The sequence below is a fragment of the Oryza glaberrima genome, chromosome 8 (genome assembly GCF_000147395.1).
Source record: "Oryza glaberrima chromosome 8, OglaRS2, whole genome shotgun sequence".
In the NCBI taxonomy this organism is placed as follows: Eukaryota; Viridiplantae; Streptophyta; class Magnoliopsida; order Poales; family Poaceae; genus Oryza; species Oryza glaberrima.
In genome coordinates this window covers 23,177,365-23,197,871 of record NC_068333.1, presented here as the reverse complement: position 1 = coordinate 23,197,871, position 20,507 = coordinate 23,177,365, and the positions used below count along the sequence as shown (strand labels likewise).

At 44.7% G+C, this 20,507-nt stretch overlaps 2 protein-coding genes across 2 annotated transcripts; both read left to right on the top strand.

Annotated features, from left to right (window-relative positions):
- The first annotated feature begins 6,627 nt into the window (after window positions 1–6,627).
- On the top strand, window positions 6,628–8,758 carry LOC127783265 (UDP-glucuronate 4-epimerase 6-like). The gene has a single exon (XM_052310502.1). It carries the CDS (start codon window positions 6,868–6,870, stop codon window positions 8,305–8,307), a length of 1,440 nt encoding a protein of 479 aa, XP_052166462.1. The 5' UTR covers window positions 6,628–6,867; the 3' UTR covers window positions 8,308–8,758.
- Window positions 8,759–15,054: 6,296 nt separating this feature from the next.
- On the top strand, window positions 15,055–20,214 carry LOC127782260 (uncharacterized). Its single transcript, XM_052309384.1, has 3 exons — window positions 15,055–16,133; window positions 17,992–19,135; window positions 19,285–20,214. The coding sequence occupies exons 1-3, from the start codon at window positions 16,056–16,058 to the stop codon at window positions 19,755–19,757; spliced, it is 1,695 nt and encodes a 564-aa protein (XP_052165344.1). The 5' UTR covers window positions 15,055–16,055; the 3' UTR covers window positions 19,758–20,214.
- Window positions 20,215–20,507: the final 293 nt, after the last annotated feature.

The following is a 20,507-nucleotide window of genomic DNA, read 5'->3' as shown; positions in this document are numbered from 1 at the left end:
TTGGACACGAATGAAAAAACTAATTTCATAGCTCGCCTGAAAACCGCGAGACGAATCTTTTAAGCCTAATTAATCCGTCATTAGCACATATAGGTTACTGTAGCACTTATGGCTAATCATGGACTAATTAGACTCAAAAGATTCATCTCGTGATTTCCTCCCTAACTGTGCAATTAGTTTTTCTTTTTATCTATATTTAATGCTCCATGCATGTGTCCAAATATTCGATGTGATGTTTTTGGGAACTAACGGGACCCGTTTAGCTCCCCAAAAATTTTTCCAAAAAACATCACATCGAATCTTTGGACACATGCATGAAGCATTAAATATAGATAAAAAGAAAAAACTAATTGCACAGTTATGGAGGAAATCGTGAGGCGAATCTTTTAAGCCTAATTAGTCCGTAATTAGCCATAAGTGCTACAGTAACCACATGTGCTAATGACGGCTTAATTAGTCTCAAAAGATTCGTCTCGCGGTTTCCAGGCGAGTTCTGAAATTAGTTTTTTCATTCGTGTTCGAAAACCTCTTCCGATATCCGGTCAAACGTTCGATGTGACAACCAAAAATTTCATTTTCCCCAACTAAACACACCCTCCTTAAGCTAAGCATTCAATACAGTCAGAAACTCGTCAAAAACCCTTGAATACATGTGGACAAAAACTGATCTCTGCAAAGTTCAGAAAACGATGAACAGAGAAGGACGCGTTCTCTCGTACGATCCTGAATAGTAAACAACAAGCACCATAAATGGACTACGTGTAGCTTATGCAAATCTTTACGCATTAGGATGTGTCTAGTTCACACTAAAATTAAAAGTTTAGTTGAAATTGGAATGATGTGACGGAAAAGTTGGAAGTTTAAGTGTGTGGAAAGTTTTGATGTGATGGAAAAGTTAGAAGTTTGAAGAAAAACTTTGGAACTAAGGCTATATTTAGATCCAAACTTCCAACTTTTTCATCACATCAACCTATCATACACACGTAACTTTTTAGTCGCATCACATCAATTTTAACCCAAACTTCCAACTTTAGAATTAACTAAACACAACCTAACTTGGTTTAGCTCCATCAACGTATCGAAAAAACCTACTACTCCCTCAGTCCTACAATATAAATGATTTTGAGTTTTTTATTGCAACGTTTGACCACTCGTCTTATTCAATTTTTTTTTGTAAATATAAAAAACGAAAAGTTGTGCTTAAAATACTGTAGATAATAAAGTAAGTCACAAATAAAATAAATAATAATTTTAAAAATTTTTAAATAAGACGAGCGGTCAAACATTACGAGAAAAACTCAAAATCCCTTATATTATTATGGGACGGAGGGAGTATTAGAGTTTAGTGGTAATCTCAGAGGTCAGCGACAAACATCCCGTGTAGTTTTGCTTTGTTGCCTCTGAAAAGCGCGTCAGTTTCTGAAAATCTGAATCTTTCTTTTTTTATTTCTTGAGCTGCTGTCTGCTGCTAGGTGAGTCCTCCGAGTGCATTGAATCGATTTCGACGCGCATCTCGCCTTGTCGTTTGCGATGTGCATATGAGTGATCTCTACGATACCCGAGTGATGTCTGTCTCTGGATCTTCAGACTTTGGAATGAGCTGTACTCTGTAGGTCCATCACTTCTCAAAAGCCCACCACCATAGTAGAAAGAGGGTTCAGTAGAATGTATTCTGGTTCGCTAAAATATCACTCTAAAATAAAAATAATATGTTAGAATATTAGTTATGAAGGTATTTTAGAAATAACACGCTAAAAAGTTGACATTCTGATGAAATCTATGATAGCATAATATCGATTTTGTCCCTAGCTACAGACTTTCCCTGGATCAAGAACAGCAAAATGATTCAGAAAAGTGACAAGTTTTTGTGTGAGCACTGGAGGCAGTGTTCAAGATGGTCATTGAAGTGATTACTGATCCTGACATTATGAAGGATTTATTGGCCAGGCGGAGAGGAGGACGTATGCTCAGCTTGACAGCTTGCTGTAGCAAAAGAAGGAAGATGCAATTGGTTAATAATGGCCCTGCCTAACTAATTCAGACATTGCAATTTGTTGCATGATACGACTCTTATGGACCATCATATATATCGCTACCTGTTGTGGTCTCGCCTTCTTTTTAATTTGGTCAGTGCCATGGTCGATCGATCAGCAATGATCATCACTTCATCAGCATGCATGCACGACCGTGCCATTATAAACTAAACTATAAATTCTCAGAAACTAAGGTCACTATCACTGCCTTATTATACCAAGGTCTCATCAATCACACTAATATCTCTCTGTAGTTAATTCAGACAATCAGTTACCACTGGAAGCACTACTACTATTCACCTTTGCACTATGGACGCACGGTGATAGAGCCAGCGACACGCCAACACCGTTGAACCTGAACTACAAATAGTGTTTTTCGATGATCAGCCATTTTTTTTCAAATATCAACGATATTCGAGAAAATAGTTGGCAGTGAGGACGCAACGACAATACTACTAAGTATTTTGTAGTCACAAGAACATGGTCGAATGTAGTGTTCCTCGAGTCCGGAATACCGTCCCAAAACACGGGGGACATTTTCATCCCATCATGTAAAAACATCTCATAAGTAGCATATCACTTTTCTCGATCCCACCGACTTAGGAATTTCGTGACTATACACGGACTTCTTTTTTTTCTAACAGTCAGACCATTACCGACATTTTATGTATAGAAGAAGTGTCCCATTTTAAGGAGAGAACGGGATCAAACCGTACAATGCACTATTAATTAGAGAAAACTAGGTAAAAACCACAACTATTACGACATTCAACCAACTAAACTAAGCTACCAAGAAAACGAGAGCAGGACAACCGAGCTCTACGTACTCAACAAAAGCCATTCATGTACAACAAGCTAAAAAAAACAGGGCTCCCATACACTGGCAAAGACGCGATGTTATCGTCATCACACCAATACTTGGGCGACTCCGACTTCATCAGAAAATACCAGGGTTAGGACAACAACCTAGTCGAAGCGCAACTCAATTAGGGTGTGTTTAGTTGGGGAAAAGAAATTTTTTGAGTGTCACATCGAACGTTTGACCGGATGTCGGAAGGAATTTTCGGACACGAATAAAAAAACTAATTTCAGAACTCACCTGGAAACCGCGAGACGAATCTTTTGAGAGTAATTAAGCCGTCATTAGCACATGTGGGTTACTATAGCACTTATTGCTAATCACGGACTAATTATGCTTAAAAGGTTCGTCTCGCGATTTCTCCCATAACTGTGCAATTAGTTTTTCTTTTATCTATATTTAATGCTTCATACATGTGTTCAAAGATTCGATGCGATGTTTTTAGAAAAAATTTTCGGGGAACTAAACGGGCCCTTAGACTGATGTCATCGTTGCCACACAACTCAACTAGACCATACACTGACTATAGTTGCGTGCAGCTAGCTGTGTGTTGGATGCACACACGGACTACTTCAGCCGGCGGCGGCCGGCCGCCGCCGGTCTGATATCCCGGCGGCCAACCACCGTCTCCCGTTTCCGGCGTGCGGCCGCCGCGCGCGTGGGGTCGCACGTGGCTGCACATTGCGATCGATCGAGCATACGGCGACGACAGTAATGGCGCTAGCTTGGTACGAAGCTAGCTAGCTATTACCACGTACCAACCGTTGGATGGATGAAGAATGCTGTAGTACATGCGTGCATGTGAGTTGCTGACCTTTGTCATCAAATCGATCATGAATTCAGGACTAGAATACCAATTTTTGGAGTCTTGGAAGAGCAACTACTAATTAAATCACACATCAGTTTGACATAAAGAAATGATACAGAAATGCAGAAAGTTTCTTCAGAGTCGCATTGATTATACTAAACAGGAGTGATTTACAAGTGAGTCCATCGGCTCAACTTGCCCTAATTTGCTAGCCCATTGCCATGATGTGATTAATTAAGCGCTGTGATTTATTATAATCACTTCATGAACTCAAAGCTTTGCATAGGGGCTTAGGCTATACTGATACTCTACTACTTGTCCTGACTCCTGTATGGCTTGTCATTAGGATTATCTAACTTTGTCAGATTGGCCTATGGGAAGAGACTTTCCCTTTTCGTGTTGATGAAGTATGGAGGTAAATGTAATTAAATTAAAAGGAAAATGCATTAGAAAACCCGGCCAGCAAATTAAACCATGTTCAAAAGTCTCCAAAGCACCATCAGTTCATCCGTTCACACCCTTTCCAAACTGTCATCCAACTCATCAGAGTTGAATACTGGGCAAAGTACAACGTACATAGTATGCATTGCATGTTAAGAAAGACAAGTACTTTTATGAAAGATAAGAAAACGGCAAATATTTAGTACTAGATACTCCCTCCGTTTCTAAGGGTGTGTCTAGTTCACGCCAAAATTGGAAGTTTAGTTGAAATTGAAACGATTTGACGAAAAAGTTGGAAGTTTATGTGTGTAGGAAAGTTTTGATGTGATAGAAAAGTTGGAAGTTTAAAACTAAACACAGTGAAAATATTTGACGCCGTTGACTTTTTTAAACATGTTTGACCGTTCGTCTTATTTAAAAACTTTTGTGAAATATGTAAAACTATATGTATACATAAAAGTATATGTAACAATAAATCAAATGATAAGAAAATAATTAATAATTACTTAAATTTTTAGAATAAGACGAACGGTCAAACATGTTTAAAAAAGTCAACGGCGTTAAATATTTAGAAACGGAGGGAGTAGTACTGAGTATATATTCCCTTCAATTTGGGTTTTAATGTTTGACGCCGTTCAGTTTTTAATTTATGTTTGACCATTCATCTTATTCTCTTTAAAATATAAGTTATGTTTATTTTTCTAATAGAAAAATAAATTAAATATAATAAATAATAATAACATGATCTTTTAAAATAAGACGAATAATTAAACATATGTCTAAAAGTAGATAACAACGAACATTGAAAATCGGAAGGAGGGAGAGCACGATTAATCACAAAGACGAGGATAAGCTAGCTAATTATAAGGTAGACCCCATCAATGCTCACCATGTTATCGTGGGCTATATACCAAATGGAAAATTTCATATTAGTTTGGACCTTTCCACTTTGATCTATTTTATTCACCTAGATGTCATTATTCATTAAGCCAATTAGGTCTAGATCAAGAGATCGCTTCTCAGGTACTCGATTGATCTCTCCATTCTAGACGCTGTTCATAATGCTCATAGTTGCACTGGCAATTTGCACCTAAATATTCATATATGCACATAAATACTTATATTTCAACTTGTTTAATGAGTAAATGATACTGTTATAACTACATGATGTTTGCCTTCCATGATGTTCATGGAGTTTGGTCTGCCAATAGTCATTTTGCTTTTTTTTTTTATCTCTTTGTTGGTAACTATCCCGTAGACGAGGTCATCAATGAAGACCTGTGGAGGTTTGTCTATCGGGTCGTCGATGATCAAATCGGTGGTGCTAACTTTGGGTTCAGGTTTCCAACTTGTTCAATGACCTCGGTTTGTTATTCTGTCGAAAGAATAAAGACGGTGATCAGCGTTTATTTATTTGGTTTTTCTTCAAAAAACTTTTTTCAGGTGCTAGATCAAGTAGGTTAATGTCTCTTATAGGTTGTGTTTATTTCACACCAAAATTGAAAGTTTGGTTAAAATTGAAACGATATGATAAAAAAGTTGGAAGTTTGAAGAAAAACTTTGAAACTGAACACGGCGATAGTATCTCTTGTAGCATTCTGAGATATGGAGGCCGAGTTTAGTTCTAAATTTTTTCTTCAAACTTTCAACTTTTCCATCATATCAAAATTTTTCTACACACAAGTTTCCAACTTTTCCATCACATCGTTCCAATTTCAACCAAACTTCCAATTTTATTGTGAACTAAGGGTGTGTTTAGTTCACGTCAAAATTAGAAGTTTGATTGAAATTGGAACGATGTGACAGAAAAGTTGGAAGTTTGTGTGTGTAGGAAAGTTTCAATGTGATGGAAAAGTTGGAAGTTTGAAGAAAAAGTTGGGAACTAAACCAGGCCTAAACACACCTGGAGTCTCTTTGTCCTATTTTGATAAATATTTTCTTTCTGTTCCTCGAAATGGTACAACTGTTATCGACCTCACTTATAATCCATCCTAACGCTGAGTTTGAGAGGAGCGAAAAGTTAATACGTAAATTGATATGAGCCATTAGCATATTATTAATTAAGAATTAATAGTTTTAAATTTAAAAATAAATTAAAACAATTTTTAAGTAACTTTACTATATATTATTTTTTAAAAAACCGCAGCGTTTCAAGAGTTTGGAAACATGCGCAGAGAAAACAAGAAATTTTCTCACCATTTCTTGCTCACTCCAACTCTACCCAACACGGGAAAAAAAAAGATATAACTACATTTTCATCAACTCAGAAATGAAACCGCGTTGGACTACAAAACTACAAGGCTCATGTCCAACCTGCTTTTTTCCCCCTCTTTTTGAGAGGGTGTATATGTACAGTACTCCTACGTACCGTGTGGGCAAGTGCTTTGAGTTGATTGGCCGGCCACTACCTGGCAAAGCAACCCAGATAAATCCACTCTCACCTCGACGCGGTGATTTCTGACACGCCCGCACGCCGCAGCTGCGCGTCTCCCCCAACCCACACGCACACACGGTTGCATCGCCGCTGCACCCAAACTCAGCTTGTTTTGCCGGTAAAACGACCCAAATCCGCGGTCCCTCCCGCGCCTCCTCCGCCCGCTGCCCACCACGCCGCGTGTTATTATAGCCACCACCTCTCACTCACCTCACTCCACTCTCACTCTCCCACTCTCGCGCACGCGGTCGAACACCTTGGCAGCAAACAGCAGCAGCAGCAGCAGCAGCAGATGATGCCGCACTCCGGCGTGGTGGACGCGGCGGCGAAGGGGGTGAAGCTGGGGGGCGGTGGTGGCGGGGCGCTGATGGTGCGCCGGGTGGCGAGCGGCAAGCTCCTGTCGGCGTCGTCGCACCTGCTGTTCCGGGCAACCATCCTGGCGACGCTCTGCCTCGTCTGCCTCTTCACCGTGCACTACCCGTCGCTGCTGTCCCACTCCTTCCACCTCTCCTCCGCCGCCGCCGCCGCCGCGAACGGGAAGCACAGGGCGGCGTCGCGGTCGTCGCACCGGAGCTTGCTTGGGTCGTCGGCGGCGGTGGCGTATGGGGGCGCGGCGTGGGAGAAGGAGGTGAGGAGGAGCGCGGCGCCGAGGAGGGACGGGGGCTTGTCGGTGCTGGTGACGGGCGCCGCCGGGTTCGTCGGCGCGCACTGCTCGCTGGCGCTCCGGGCGCGCGGGGACGGCGTGGTGGGGCTCGACAACTTCAACTCCTACTACGACCCGTCCCTGAAGCGGGCGCGGCAGCGACTGCTGGCGTCGCGCGGCGTCGCCGTGCTCGACGCCGACATCAACGACGCCGCGCTGCTGGAGCGGCTGTTCGACGCGGCGCGCTTCACGCACGTGCTCCACCTCGCCGCGCAGGCCGGGGTGCGCTACGCGATGCGCGCGCCGCAGACGTACGTCGCGTCCAACGTCGCCGGCCTCGTCAGCGTCTTCGAGGTCGCCGCCAAGCACGCCGACCCGCAGCCGGCGATCGTGTGGGCGTCCTCGTCGTCGGTGTACGGGCTCAACACCGACGCGCCCTTCTCCGAGGAGCACCGCACCGACCGGCCGGCGTCGCTGTACGCGGCGACCAAGAAGGCCGGCGAGGCCATCGCCCACGCGTACAACCACATCTACGGCCTCTCCATCACCGGCCTCCGCTTCTTCACCGTGTACGGGCCGTGGGGCCGCCCCGACATGGCCTACTTCTCCTTCGCCCGCAGCATCGTCGCCGGCGAGCCCATCACGCTGTTCCGCACCGCCGACGGCGCCGACGCGCGCCGCGACTTCACCTACATCGACGACGTCGTCAAGGGCTGCCTCGGCGCGCTCGACACGGCCGGCGAGAGCACCGGCACCAAGTCCGGCAAGAAGCGCGGCCCGGCGCCGCTCCGCGTCTACAACCTCGGCAACACCTCGCCGGTGCCGGTCACCCGCATGGTCGCCATCCTCGAGAAGCTCCTAGGCAGGAAGGCGAACAAGCGCGTCGTCACCATGCCCAGCAATGGCGACGTGCCGTTCACCCACGCCAACGTCAGCCACGCCGCGCGCGACTTCGGCTACCGCCCGGCGACCCCCCTCGACGCCGGCCTCCGCCGCTTCGTCGACTGGTTCGTCCACTACTACAAGCTCGACACGGCCAAGATCGCCAAGGGCAAGAGGAAATCCATGGCCATGTCCGCCGCGTCGTGACGTGTCCACCCAATTGTCCTTGGAGGCTAGCACTCGTCCTGCAACTTTTTTCAGTGCTAATTTGTTTAAAAGATTGCTGCTTTGTTTCTCCATGATGGATGCAATCAACCATGCTGAATTTTGCTTATGCTGCTTAAGCAAAATCCATGGCTAGTAGAGAGAAAAAGAAATGGACTGGAGTATAGATAAGATGACAGAGCAAAAAAAGGAAGGAGCCAGGGCAGAAGAAAGATGATGTCACTGGAATCCTTCTGGTTTAGAATATTTTCCTCTGAACTTATTCTTTTCAGTTAATTACCATCTTGTTCTTGTTCATTTGGTCTCATTTGGTGTTATTCCTGAATGATCATGCCAGCAACAAGAACACAAGATGCTGTAGTGGGTGTAAATCCAAGCAGCTTCAGGCTGCCATAAAAAAAATTATATATATACTTTAAATTTTGGCGGTGGACTTTGCTGCGATTTCTTTCTGCATTTATAAAACCTGTCCAGTTTTGGGCACTGTTCTCTGAACCAGAGCATCTTACTGCATGTGGAGTGTTTGTGAATTCTGTGTGTGTGTGACTTGCTTCTGATTTCTCTGGCACTATCTGTGAGAGATTGGTAGTGGAATTGGATAGTTGGTGATGGAATGGAATACAATCGTTTGGGAATCGATGCTGCTGCTTTTTAGATAGCATCCATGAAAGGTTGAAGGGAGCATTGAGCATTTTGGTACAGTGACTGACTACAGTGATGCAGCCCCCAGTTCATGCTGTTCAGAAAGCAACTCCTGATGATGTGTCCATCATCAAAAATCTCCTACCAAATACAGTAATTCTTGAGCTTCAAGCTGTTTTGTATGTTCATTTCGGCCGTGTTTAGTTCCAAAGTTTTTCTTCAAACTTCTAACTTTTCCGTCACATCAAAATTTTTCTACACACATAAACTTTCAACTTTTTCGTCATATCGTTCTAATTTCAATCAAACTTCCAATTTTGGTGTGAACTAAACACAGCCTTCACTATCTATATTTAACATTCTGACTGATGCATTAGTGTGAATTCTGAATTCATAAGGGGGAAGTGTGAGTGGAAGATTGCTGCAACGTGTGTACACATTGGATTCCTGCTTAACCCAATTTGCTCTTGTCCACTCCTGCCTTCACAGTTCACACCATTGATCTTAGATAAGCTTAGCTAATGTGTTCATGTCATGCTGAGGCAATCCTGTGAAGTGTGAAGAGAAATGCATTGGGCATGGCTAGCAAGATAGGACCACAGAGAATAATACATTATGCACAAAAAAACTACATGGAGCCCTCTGAAAGTCTGATGAGCTGTGGTGATGATGAAGAACAAAATCTGCCTGCCTGCACATCTTTTTCAGCATATGAAAAATGGAATATCTATCAGCAGCTGGCCAGGGAGACAATTTGGACCTGATGCTTGCCATCCTTAAAAATACTAATAAAAAAAGTTCAGGTTTGGCATTGTGCTCCAGGACAATCACTTTATTAGTTGAAGTAACTGAACATGTTATTCACCTGCTTCATGTCAAAAAGGGTCCTGTTTTTATTACAGCATTACTTCTATAACCTATCACATTTCAACTAAACTACTCAATAAGGCCAATAAATATCTAGTATCACCTCTTGAACTGCATTGCTCACCGGATTGGTACTACCGATCTAGCCTGGCTGTTACTGTATCATAAGCTTGGTCCCCATGGACAAGGTGAGCTGGAGAAATTAGCCAGTCATTGACTAGTATAAGCATAAGGTTAGGCAAATATTGACCTCATCCAGACTTTGGTCCCCTTTGTGCCTCACCACTTGCAAATTTCTGACCCTTTTTCACAGGTAGGAGACAACTTATGTACTGCTGAGATTGTTGCTTGTCTTTTCCTTTAACTGCATCCAGTCTAAATTGATTTCCCTCATGTGCTGTTCATCCTAAATCTCATGTGATAAATTGGTTGTCTGTACCTCGGCACTGTACATATGGAGCCAGATTGTGAAATTGTGGCCAGCTCCCTGACCCATTGATCATCAAAGAATTGGTTAATGGATTTAACTCTGTCTGTACTGCTGCTACTACAGTACCACTACCTGTGCCTTCCAAACAGCATTCAAAGCTCACCTTTTCTTTTCTTAACCATTTGCTGGGCAGGATGAATCTCATATGTTAACTGAAAATGACTCGTACATCTTTGATCGCATCCTCTCTGTATCCGAGAAGCCTAGTTGCAAACTACATATCTTTCAGAAAAGAAACATCGTACTAGGAGTTGCTTTTCTAAAGCTTTAATGCTTTTTTATTAGCTAATTTCAGGATTCCAGCTTCCAAGATCACCATTTGGACCTGCACTAGTTGAGTGGACAGTGGCAAAAGCTAAGATTTGGAGCCTTTTCTTTTGGTGATATTGTAGTACACCTATGCTCTCTTGCTCACTCATCTTGTACCATTATCTCGATCACAAGTTTCAAGCCATGCATCGATCGGTGCAGGAATGGGCAGGCTCAACCTTTCGCTTTCCCTGATCGATCTTGGATCAAGGGACACCACTGTCTGATGAAAAAGGATATCCTAATTCATCATCTACAGTTTTAACTATCTAGATGAGCCACCTTCCATTTTACCTTTCGCTTTTGCTGTCTTGCTATCTTCTCTTTTTTTTTTTCATCTTTTTTTTTCTTTTGTAAAGATAAGCCACGTTGCAATGACTTCTTCTAGACGTTCATGACTTCAGACTTCAGAGTTCAGCCCCATCTGTCAATTACGGAGCTAAAATGAGTGTGTTTTCCTGCAGGACGATTTCTTTTTTCTGAAACATGACAGTAATATTTTTTTTCAGGTTTTTTTTCTCTTGAACCCTAATCTCTGAAACAATGATGGTTCGTCTGTACAATGGAGTACATTTAGCCAATGAAATAAAAAGCAAAGTGATCAGTCAGACCGACCTCCCAGATCTCCCAACTCTGAATCAAAATTGACTCCGTGAGATTGTGCTGTCCATCCTAACTGTAAATTGAAAACAATGAACATGATGCATCTACTTCTGCACTCTGAATCTCTGGAGGAAAACCTGGGGAGTTAATGAGATCTCAACTGTCACACACTTGGTAGTTAGCAGAGGCCAGCAAAGCCAAGCCAAGCCAAATTTTCCCTCCTTTGAACACATAACCAAACTCATCTACCATCACAGCCTGTTCTGTATGTCCTAACTGGCCTCTACTGAATGTCTGAATCTGCATTGGTTATTCATGTTTCTGTCCCTTGAAAACGAAGCGAGATCATGAATCACAGAGCATATGTCAACGCAATCAGGAGACCTTTTGGTGGCCATGATTCTTGGAAGATGCAGCCTTGATATCTGTCACTCACTAACTCAGTCACTCACTGATCAGTCAGAAGCCACTACTGGTAGTGAGAGGAGTTGACTGTGAGAAAGTAAGGCTCAGTGCTGTGGCTCACCGTCGTTTTCACCTGAGATCATCATCATCATCACCAGGTGTCCGTACGCCGGAGGCGCCGCCGCCGCGGTGACGAGGCCTTGGCACGATTGCAAGGTGGAGATGGGCCGGCTGGGCCTGACCGTGGCTGATTTGACGGCCCAGATTGGGTTTGGGCCTCCATGGTATTAGCGTGGCGCGCAATAAGTTCACTTTGGGTCCCTCTATTTGTCGCCCAGTCCGATTTACGTCCCTTGCTTTGACCGCAAAACCGGGTACGACCCGTCCCTCAACTTACGAAAACCGGGTAAACAAGGTCCCTCGACGGTTTTGACTGACGTGGTCCTTACGTGGCTTGTTTGACCAGTCTTCGTCCCACGTGGCATTGACGTGGCGCTTACGTGTCAATTATATCTCGGAAAAATAATAAAAAGCGTGGTCCCACATGTCAGCTGTACACAAAAATATTTTATAAATGGTGGGGCCCACGTGGGCCCCACATGTCAACCTCACACCTCTCTTCTTCCCTCTCCCTTCTCTCACTTCTTCCTTTCCCCTCTCTCTTTCTCTCCTTCCCGGGCTGCCGACGGCGCGGGTGGGCGGCGGAGCAGGCGAGCTCCGGCGGCAGCGGCGGGATGCGGCGGCGAGCGTGGTCGGCGCCGCCCCCTGACCGAAGCGCGTTGGAGGCAAAGAAGGTTTCGAGGGAGGAGCAGTTGGCGATGACGCTGAGATACTGCAGTGAGGTGAGGCCAAGGAGGAAGTCGGGTGGTAGGGAGGTGAAGGCGTTGCCGTCGAGGGCGAGGCGGGTGAGGGAGGCCATCCCGGAGAGGGAAGGGACGGCGCCGGCGAGCGCGTTCCCCTGGAGCTGCAGCGCGGTGAGCGAGGAGAGCGTGCCGGCGAGCGCCCTGTCGGCGAGGTTGAGCTCCGTCACCTTCCCCGACCCGCCCCGCTCGCAGGTGACACCCTCAAAGCTGCACACGTTGTCGCCATCCCACCCTAGGGCCGGGACCGACTTGGCCAGGTCGTGGATGGCGTCCGCTTCGGAAGCCGACTCGGCGACGCCGACGGCGGCAACGACGAGGAGGAGGAGGGTTAGGAGGTGGGGGAGGCGGTGGGGGATTTGGGGCGAAGAGAGAGAGAGAGAGAGAGGGTATTTTTGGGGAGGAGGAAGGGTTGGTTTGGCCGATTCCGACGTCGCGGCGCTCGCCGACTCCGACCGCCCGGCGTGCGCACTTCTCCGGTCACCCGCCGCCAACGCCGCGCTTTCCGCGGCGCTCCGGTCGGGGGCGGCACCGACCACGCCCGCCGCCGCCGCCGGAGCTCGCCTGCTCCGCGGCCCACCCACGCCGTCGGCAGCCCGGGAAGGAGAGAGAGAGGGGAAAGGAAGAAGAGAGAGAAGGGAGAGGGAAGAAGAGAGGTGTGTGTACAGCTGACATGTGGGACCACGCTTTTTATTATTTTTCCGAGATATAATTAAAACGTAAGCGCCACGTCAATGCCACATGGAACGAAGACCTAGTCAGACAAGCCACGTAAGCGTCACGTCAGCTAAAACCGCATTCAAAACCGCCGAGGGATCTCATTTACCTGGTTTTAGTAAGTTGAGGGACGAGTCGTACCGGTTTTACGGTCAAGGGACGAAAATCAGGCGACAAATAGAGGGACCCAAAGTGAACTTATTCCGCGTGGCGCCGCCTTCGTCGTCGTCCTAAATCGTACGGTCATTCGTCCGTAGCAGCGACAAGTCTACACCGACTGGGTTCTTTTATACTTTAGTCCTTCCTAAAACTTACAAATAATCCCTCAAAAAAAAATATTGCTCTGCGTTCATGTAAGAAAAAAATATTTACATTCTAATCATTCTCAGATCCATTTACAAACAAATCTATCACTGGTATCAATCCCTTTTCACATCAATAACATATCTCAGGAGAACGAGGATATCAACGAGACATTAAATCTCGGCGTCAATAACATTACACTAAGGCCTCTCATAGTGCACTGAGCTGGCGCGGAACCTCGTTGCGCCAGCTCAGTTTTTGGTCGACGTGGAGGGAGGGACCGCGCCTTTGCTAGGTTTCCCGTCCCCTACCTAAGCGGCGCAATACTTCGTTGCAGCGAGGGCGCGAGCGGCCGGGGAAAAGGGAGGCACGCGCGCTGTGGGCATTTCTTCGCTGCCCCGTGCCCTCGCGCCGAATCCACCTGTAGAAAACCCCAAATCGCCCTCCAAAGAAATCATCGATGAACAAAAATCCCCCCAAATGCGCAGGAAAATCCCCCCAAACGCCCACCACAGATTTGGTAGAGAAAAGCAAAGCAACAAAATTTCTCTGAGTCATTTGGTAGAGAAAAGGAAGGGGGAAATCAGCGAGGTGGAGAAGCCGTCCGCTCCCGCCGCCGGCCGCCCGTCGGCGTCGCGCCGTCCACTCCCGCCGACCCTGGCCAGATCCAACGCTAAGCTGCCCCACGCTCCGGCTGCTCGCCGCCACACTGCGCCAGCAGCAGCCGCCGTCGGGGACACCTCACGCTGTTGCCACGGACACCGACGTCCTACTCCCTCGCCCGCACGCCAGTGAGCCCGATGTAGCTGGTGACCGACCTCCTTCGGCGAGCGAGCGGCATCAGCACGAGCCGGGGACGCCTCCCGTCGCCGCGCCAGCCGCCACCACAGGGGACGCCTCCCACCGCCCCGGGAGGAGAGGTAGGCGACGAGATGGAGCGGAGAAGGAGAAGAGGTCGAGAAAGAAGGGCGAGGAAGAGAGAAGCTCTAGAGGGGTAGGTGAGGAAATAAATTTCCTTGCGCTCCACCGGCTGCTCGCCCTAGGGTCACGCCCACTGTGGGCTTTATTTTCTTCATTTGTGTCTCCATTCAATTAAGCCACATACATATGGGTGCTTGCACTGTAGGGTGACTGTCTTTGGACCAATTTTTTGTGTTAGGGGTATGGGTCCCATAGTTTGCACTGCGAGAGGCTAAGGCTGCGTTCCTCCTCCCGGCGCGCAAAACGAAACACACATTATTGCATAATTAATTAAGTATTAGCTAATTTTTTTTAAAAAATAGATAAATTTATTTTTTAAGCAACCTTCATATAGAAACTTTTTACAAAAAACACACCATTTAGCAGTTTGAAAAGCGTGCGCGCGGAAAACGAGGGAGAGGGGCTGGGAACTCGAAGGAAAGAACACAGCCTAAGAAAAGAGTCTATTTGTAAAATATTTTTTTCTAAAAATTTATTTATAAAATAACTTTTTATAGAGGGCTACTGTATAAAACAACTCCATAAAACATCCAGTCTACAGTCTACCATGCAACAAACCGAATGGCGGAAGGATGATGAATCACTGCAGTGGTAGCTCGACACCTGTAACCCAAACATGGTGTTCGTCCGCTTCCTCCACGTCTCCTCCTCCAGCAGCAGCAGCTGTAGCAAGTAGTACACCTCACCTCCTCCTCCTCCTCCTCCTGCGTCGCCGCCTCGCACTCGCAGGTTTTCGCTGCGGCGAAGTAACCAACCAATCCCCAAAGAGAGCGAGAGAAGAAGCGAAGAGGAAAGTCTCAGGACCGAGAGAGATAGGCGAAATCCCGCTGATCGAGTTCGCGTTCTTGGGAAATTTTTCTGGGAGTTCTTGGAAGAATCCGCCACTGACCACGACGACGGATTGGAGGCGTGGAGTGCCAAAGATTCGCTAGATCGGGGGGCCTCTTCCTAGTAGGTTTTGGTTCAAGATCGAGAGGAAGCAGTTTGTGAGGGTTTCCGGTGCCCGATACTTTTTTTTTCCGGAAGCTTCGGCGGCGGCGGCGGTGGTGTTGATGCGCTGCGTCTCCGGCGCCACTGCTGCGGTCGGCGGCGCCGGTGGAGATTGCAGCGACTCAGATCGCGGCGGTGCCGTGCCGGGGTTTCAGTTTCATCTGCTGTGGCTGTGGTTGGGGATCGGTGGTGGGGAGTGAGCAGATGGAAGAGGATTGCACGTACTGTTCATGCCACCACTTGGATTCTCCTCAAATTAGAGAGTAATCAAGAGCAATCTGGTGTTTCTGAGAGCTGGATCGCTCCAAGCAGTCACAGAATCGGGAGATTTTTTTGTTTAGGTCTAGATATAGTATTTTGTGTTTTGAGGATTGATTTGTGCATCTGAGTGTTTGGAAATCGGGGTTACGGCGCACCGGCCTCGCGCAGTTGCCGGCGCTGGGGATGATATGCTAGAGAGGGGATATGTTGCATGAGAAAGAATTCAAGCATTTGTTGGGAGAATCTGTTGAGCTGCTTTGCTGGGGATTCAGTTTTGTGATTGATCTTCCAGGAGGGGCACAATGTCCAGGTGTTTCCCATTCCCGCCGCCTGGGTATGAGGCGAAGCCTAGGAGTGAGCATAATGATCTGCTAAAGAAGGTGCATATGATTTTGTGCCTTTCAAATCACTTGCAGAAATGGCCCTGTTCTTGCCCAAACTAAATGCTGCTAGTACATGGTAGAGTAACTAGGCAGTGTATGAGTGCCCTTTAAACAAGAAAATAGGGAATATAGGGCCTATTTGGTTCTCTACCCTACCAATTAATTGGTAGTACCAAAATCTAGGCAAATTTTGGCACTACCAATTTTTTGGTAGGGCAAAGTTAGCTAATCTATGTTTGGTTTAGGGCCGTTTTGGTTTGATACCAAAATGTTGCCATACCAATGTTTTGGTAGTTTAAATAGTAAATGTGATGATTTGGTTTAAAGCCAAATATTTGGTAATGCCTATACTCAATTTGGCACAATTCTAGAATGTTCTTCACCATAATTTGAAATTTGGCTCTCAATTGGCATCAATCCAAAGACACTCATTTACAATTCTACCCTACCAAAATATTGGTAGTGCCAAAGCTTGCCTAGAGTTTGGCACTACCAATATATTGGTAGGGTACTAAACCAAACAAGCCCTTAATACCAATATAAAGCCAAAATTTAGTATGAGAGTGAAGAAGATTCTAAAATGTAGCCAAATTGAGCGTGGGCACTACCAATTGTTTGGCTTCAATCCAAACTAGCATGTTTACTATTAAAGTTACCAAAATTTTGGTAGGGTCACGTTTTGGCTTCAATCCAAAACGATCCATATTCTCCATCTGTTGGAGCCATAGATTACCTGTTAAATAGATTTGCCATTTTTATGAACATTGCTTTGACAAATGTTTGCATCTATGAGTAGTTAGCATTTCTAGATTTAGTCAATTTTTATTCTTTGCTCATATGAAAAGGTTCCACTGTAAAGCCACTTACTGGGTACTTAGGGCCTATTTGGTTCTCTACCCTACCAATTAATTGGTACCAAAATCTAGGCAAATTTTGGCACTACCAATTTTTTGGTAGGGCAAAGTTAGCTAATCTATGTTTGGTTTAATACCAATATAAAGCCAAAATTTAGTATGAGAGTGAAGAAGATTCTAGAATGTAGCCAAATTGAGCGTGGGCGCTACCAATTGTTTGGCTTCAATCCAACTAGCATGTTTACTATTAAAGTTACCAAAATTTTGGTAGGGTCACGTTTTGGCTTCAATCCAAAACGACCCATTATTAACTTGTTACTAAGCATTAGAACTGTTTTTCAAAAAGAAAACGTAATATTGCAATTTAAATTCAGCAGAAAAGTAGCATCTCCCCAGTTTCACCAGAGGCTAAAATAATAGTTGAAGTGTACTCACAGCTATGCTTCTTTTAATATCACAAACCAACAGGAGCAAAATACCTGTGCCACCTTTGTTTCCAGTGATGATTCTCTCATGGATGTTTCCTTATATATCATTTGTTTTCACAGCTTTCTGTCGATATGTTGGCTAGTATATATTATGATAAACCTTTTACCATGTTGTTTTTACCTCAGATATGCTTCTGTATTTACAATGTTCTTATTGTCGTATTTGAAAAAAACATGTTTGTGCTTCCATTGCCTTTTTTTAGTTTCTCACTTAACTGGGTAGGCTTTTACTAAAGTGTGTATATTTTCTCTGAAATGCATTCTACTTGGAGTAAGTTCCCTCTGTGGATCTTGGTTTAGATATTAAATTCTGTTTTATATTTATGTATTGCCATATCATCCACCACCAAACCTGGTATACTATGTGCATTCCGATTTAGGTTCCTTCATTAATGATAAAAATTATGATTAACTGGTTACTAGGAAAATGGTTTTCGGTAAACATGTGAATTTCATGTTTATTTCTTCTGCTATATGTCAATCAATGTTGAATATGCACCACGTTTTTTCCAGGGAAAACACAAGGAGAAGAAGCACAAAAAGGAAAGTAAGGAAAGGAGAGGACGAGAAAGAAAAGAAAAGAATAGCGATCGTAGGAAAGATAAGCACAGCAAGAAACACAAAAGAGAGAAGCACAAAGATAAGAGAAAGAACAAGGATGATGATAGATACACAAATCAAACTTTGGAAAAAGCAACTCTGAGGAATGCAGATCTCGACAATGGAAGGCTTAAAGAAAAAATACAACACGAAGCTGTCAAAGATATTAAACCTGCAAATGAGTTGGTTACCCAAATCCTAGATCAAGAAGGTCATGCAAACCACACAAGCAGTAGTACTGGCAAGTTGCTCCCTAGTACCAAAAGCTTTGGTTCTGCAGGTTCTAAAGGGAAGAAAAGATCTTTGAGCAGTGTGATTGAGAAATCCAGACAACCCACACATCTCAATCATGAGATGATAGAGAAGAAATATAGTGTTGCTTATGACTGTGCTAGCCTTGGGTCTAAACCTCGATTACAGAATGGGAGGAGCCTTCAAGTTGGATCTGCCGAAAAGCACTCGAATACAAATAGAAAGCACAGTCATAACAGAATGGACCGACCACAAAGAAATACTGAAGGTACAAGTACTATTACCACGGTTGTATCAGGTGCAGAGAGGGCTCCAAATGGCGTAGTTACACCAAGTCCAAATTCCTTGCTGAGAACAGAACAAGTGGGCCAAGATCCAGTGGTTTCTTCCCATTTTCCTTCTAGAAATAGTGACAGCATGAGCCCCAGAGGGCTGATGGAGATCAGGAATGGAAATAATAGCGATTTCCAGATCAGAATGGATCGGCAATCAGTACGCAGTAAAGCTGGAGCAGTTAAAAGGAAGGGAAAGACTAAAGAGCTGAAAAGTAATGATCACAAGTATGTTGAAGACAAAGATAGGGATCGGCTTGCAAATGAAAGAAAGACTAAAGACAGAATTGAAGAGAAAGAAAAGGTGGGAAAAGTTGTTGTAAGTAAGCAGGAACGCAAAGAACTTGATTCTCTTGGCGCAAGCAAGAATAAGATAGATGGTTTGCAGCGGCAGTTGGGTCAACTTAATGAGGAGTTCACTTCTGATGATGTCAAGAAAAGGAAAGATGCCGAGGCTAACAGTTCTCTACTTGGTAAGATCCTCTTCCTTAAGAGTGCCCAAAGAGCATTTCTTTTCTTGTTATCGATAACTGAATCATTTGATGTTTGACACATAATAGTATGTTTGAATAGTCCACTAGATATTATTTTAATTCCATTTACTCTCACAATATGTTGGCAGTGGCAGAGCATAGTATGCGAATGAATAAGTTGCCAAGGATATCTCCTACTGATCCTCGTACAAATGGTGAAATATTGGACTATTCTCAAGGGAGTGGACCTAGTTCACCTGTTGGGACGAATACTTATAAGGCAGATAGATTTCAAGATAGCAAGGAATGCTACAATAACGGCGTCACTGGTTCTCATCATCTCAAGGAACCGAAAACTTCGGTTTCTTCATCCAACCATGGAAGTAGCCAAGTCTCTCCGAAACTGCCTCATCCTGATGCCAAGTATCTGGGCCAAGTGTACTCTATACCAGCAATGGATGACTGGTCTAAGTGCATTGATCAAAGCTGGCTATTGTCCAGGGGTAGTGTTGACTGGAAATCAGAGATATTGGAGGCTGCAGAATCACCCCGAGTCTGGGCTGAAGCGCGACTGATCGATTCTGCAGACGTAGTTGCCTTGCCTTACGTTGTTCCCCTATAATAATGTGGTACTCCCATCATGATGCACATGGCGAAAAACTTCCAGATTTTGTGATGTGATCTGGAACTCGCCTGTTCGGTTTGCTTCCTGCTGGCTGTACACATGAGGTCATTCAAAATAATTCTAAATTCCCATTGCATCGCCTAACGAAGATCGAAGATCAGAGTGTTATACATCAAACAACTTCTCAGCTGAGAGTGTTACTCCTGCATTGCTCTACAATTTTTGGGTCATGTAATTTGATCTTTCACAGAATCTATAGCGAGGTAAGAAAGCGAAACCGGCGCCGCAAAATATCTTGAAACTCTGCTTGTTCATATCCTGTTCTTCTGATTAAAGAACAGCTTAGCTTGAGATTGTTCTGTTCACTTGCAATTTGCAGGAGTAACAAACGCTTATTTTTGCATTTCTGTATCTTACTATCCTTTCTACATAAATACTGTGATTATCTGAACAAGATTCCACGATGGAGTGTCTGGACTTCTGGAGATGTTTATCGATGTGATTTCTGATTCTGTGATATATGAATTGATTCATGTGAAACTCCAATAAAATCGGAAAGCTTCGAACAAGCATTAAAATCCAGCACACACTCTATTGGGCCGGTCTCTGCAAGCCCAAATTCAAATTAGCCTGCAAGGTTACGTGCCTGTAATTGAATCTCTCCCATATTTTTTGCTAAATTTTGTTTCGTTTTGAATTCAAAGCTTATCTAAAACTATCTCTTCCTAAAAATCCTCAGACCGAAGT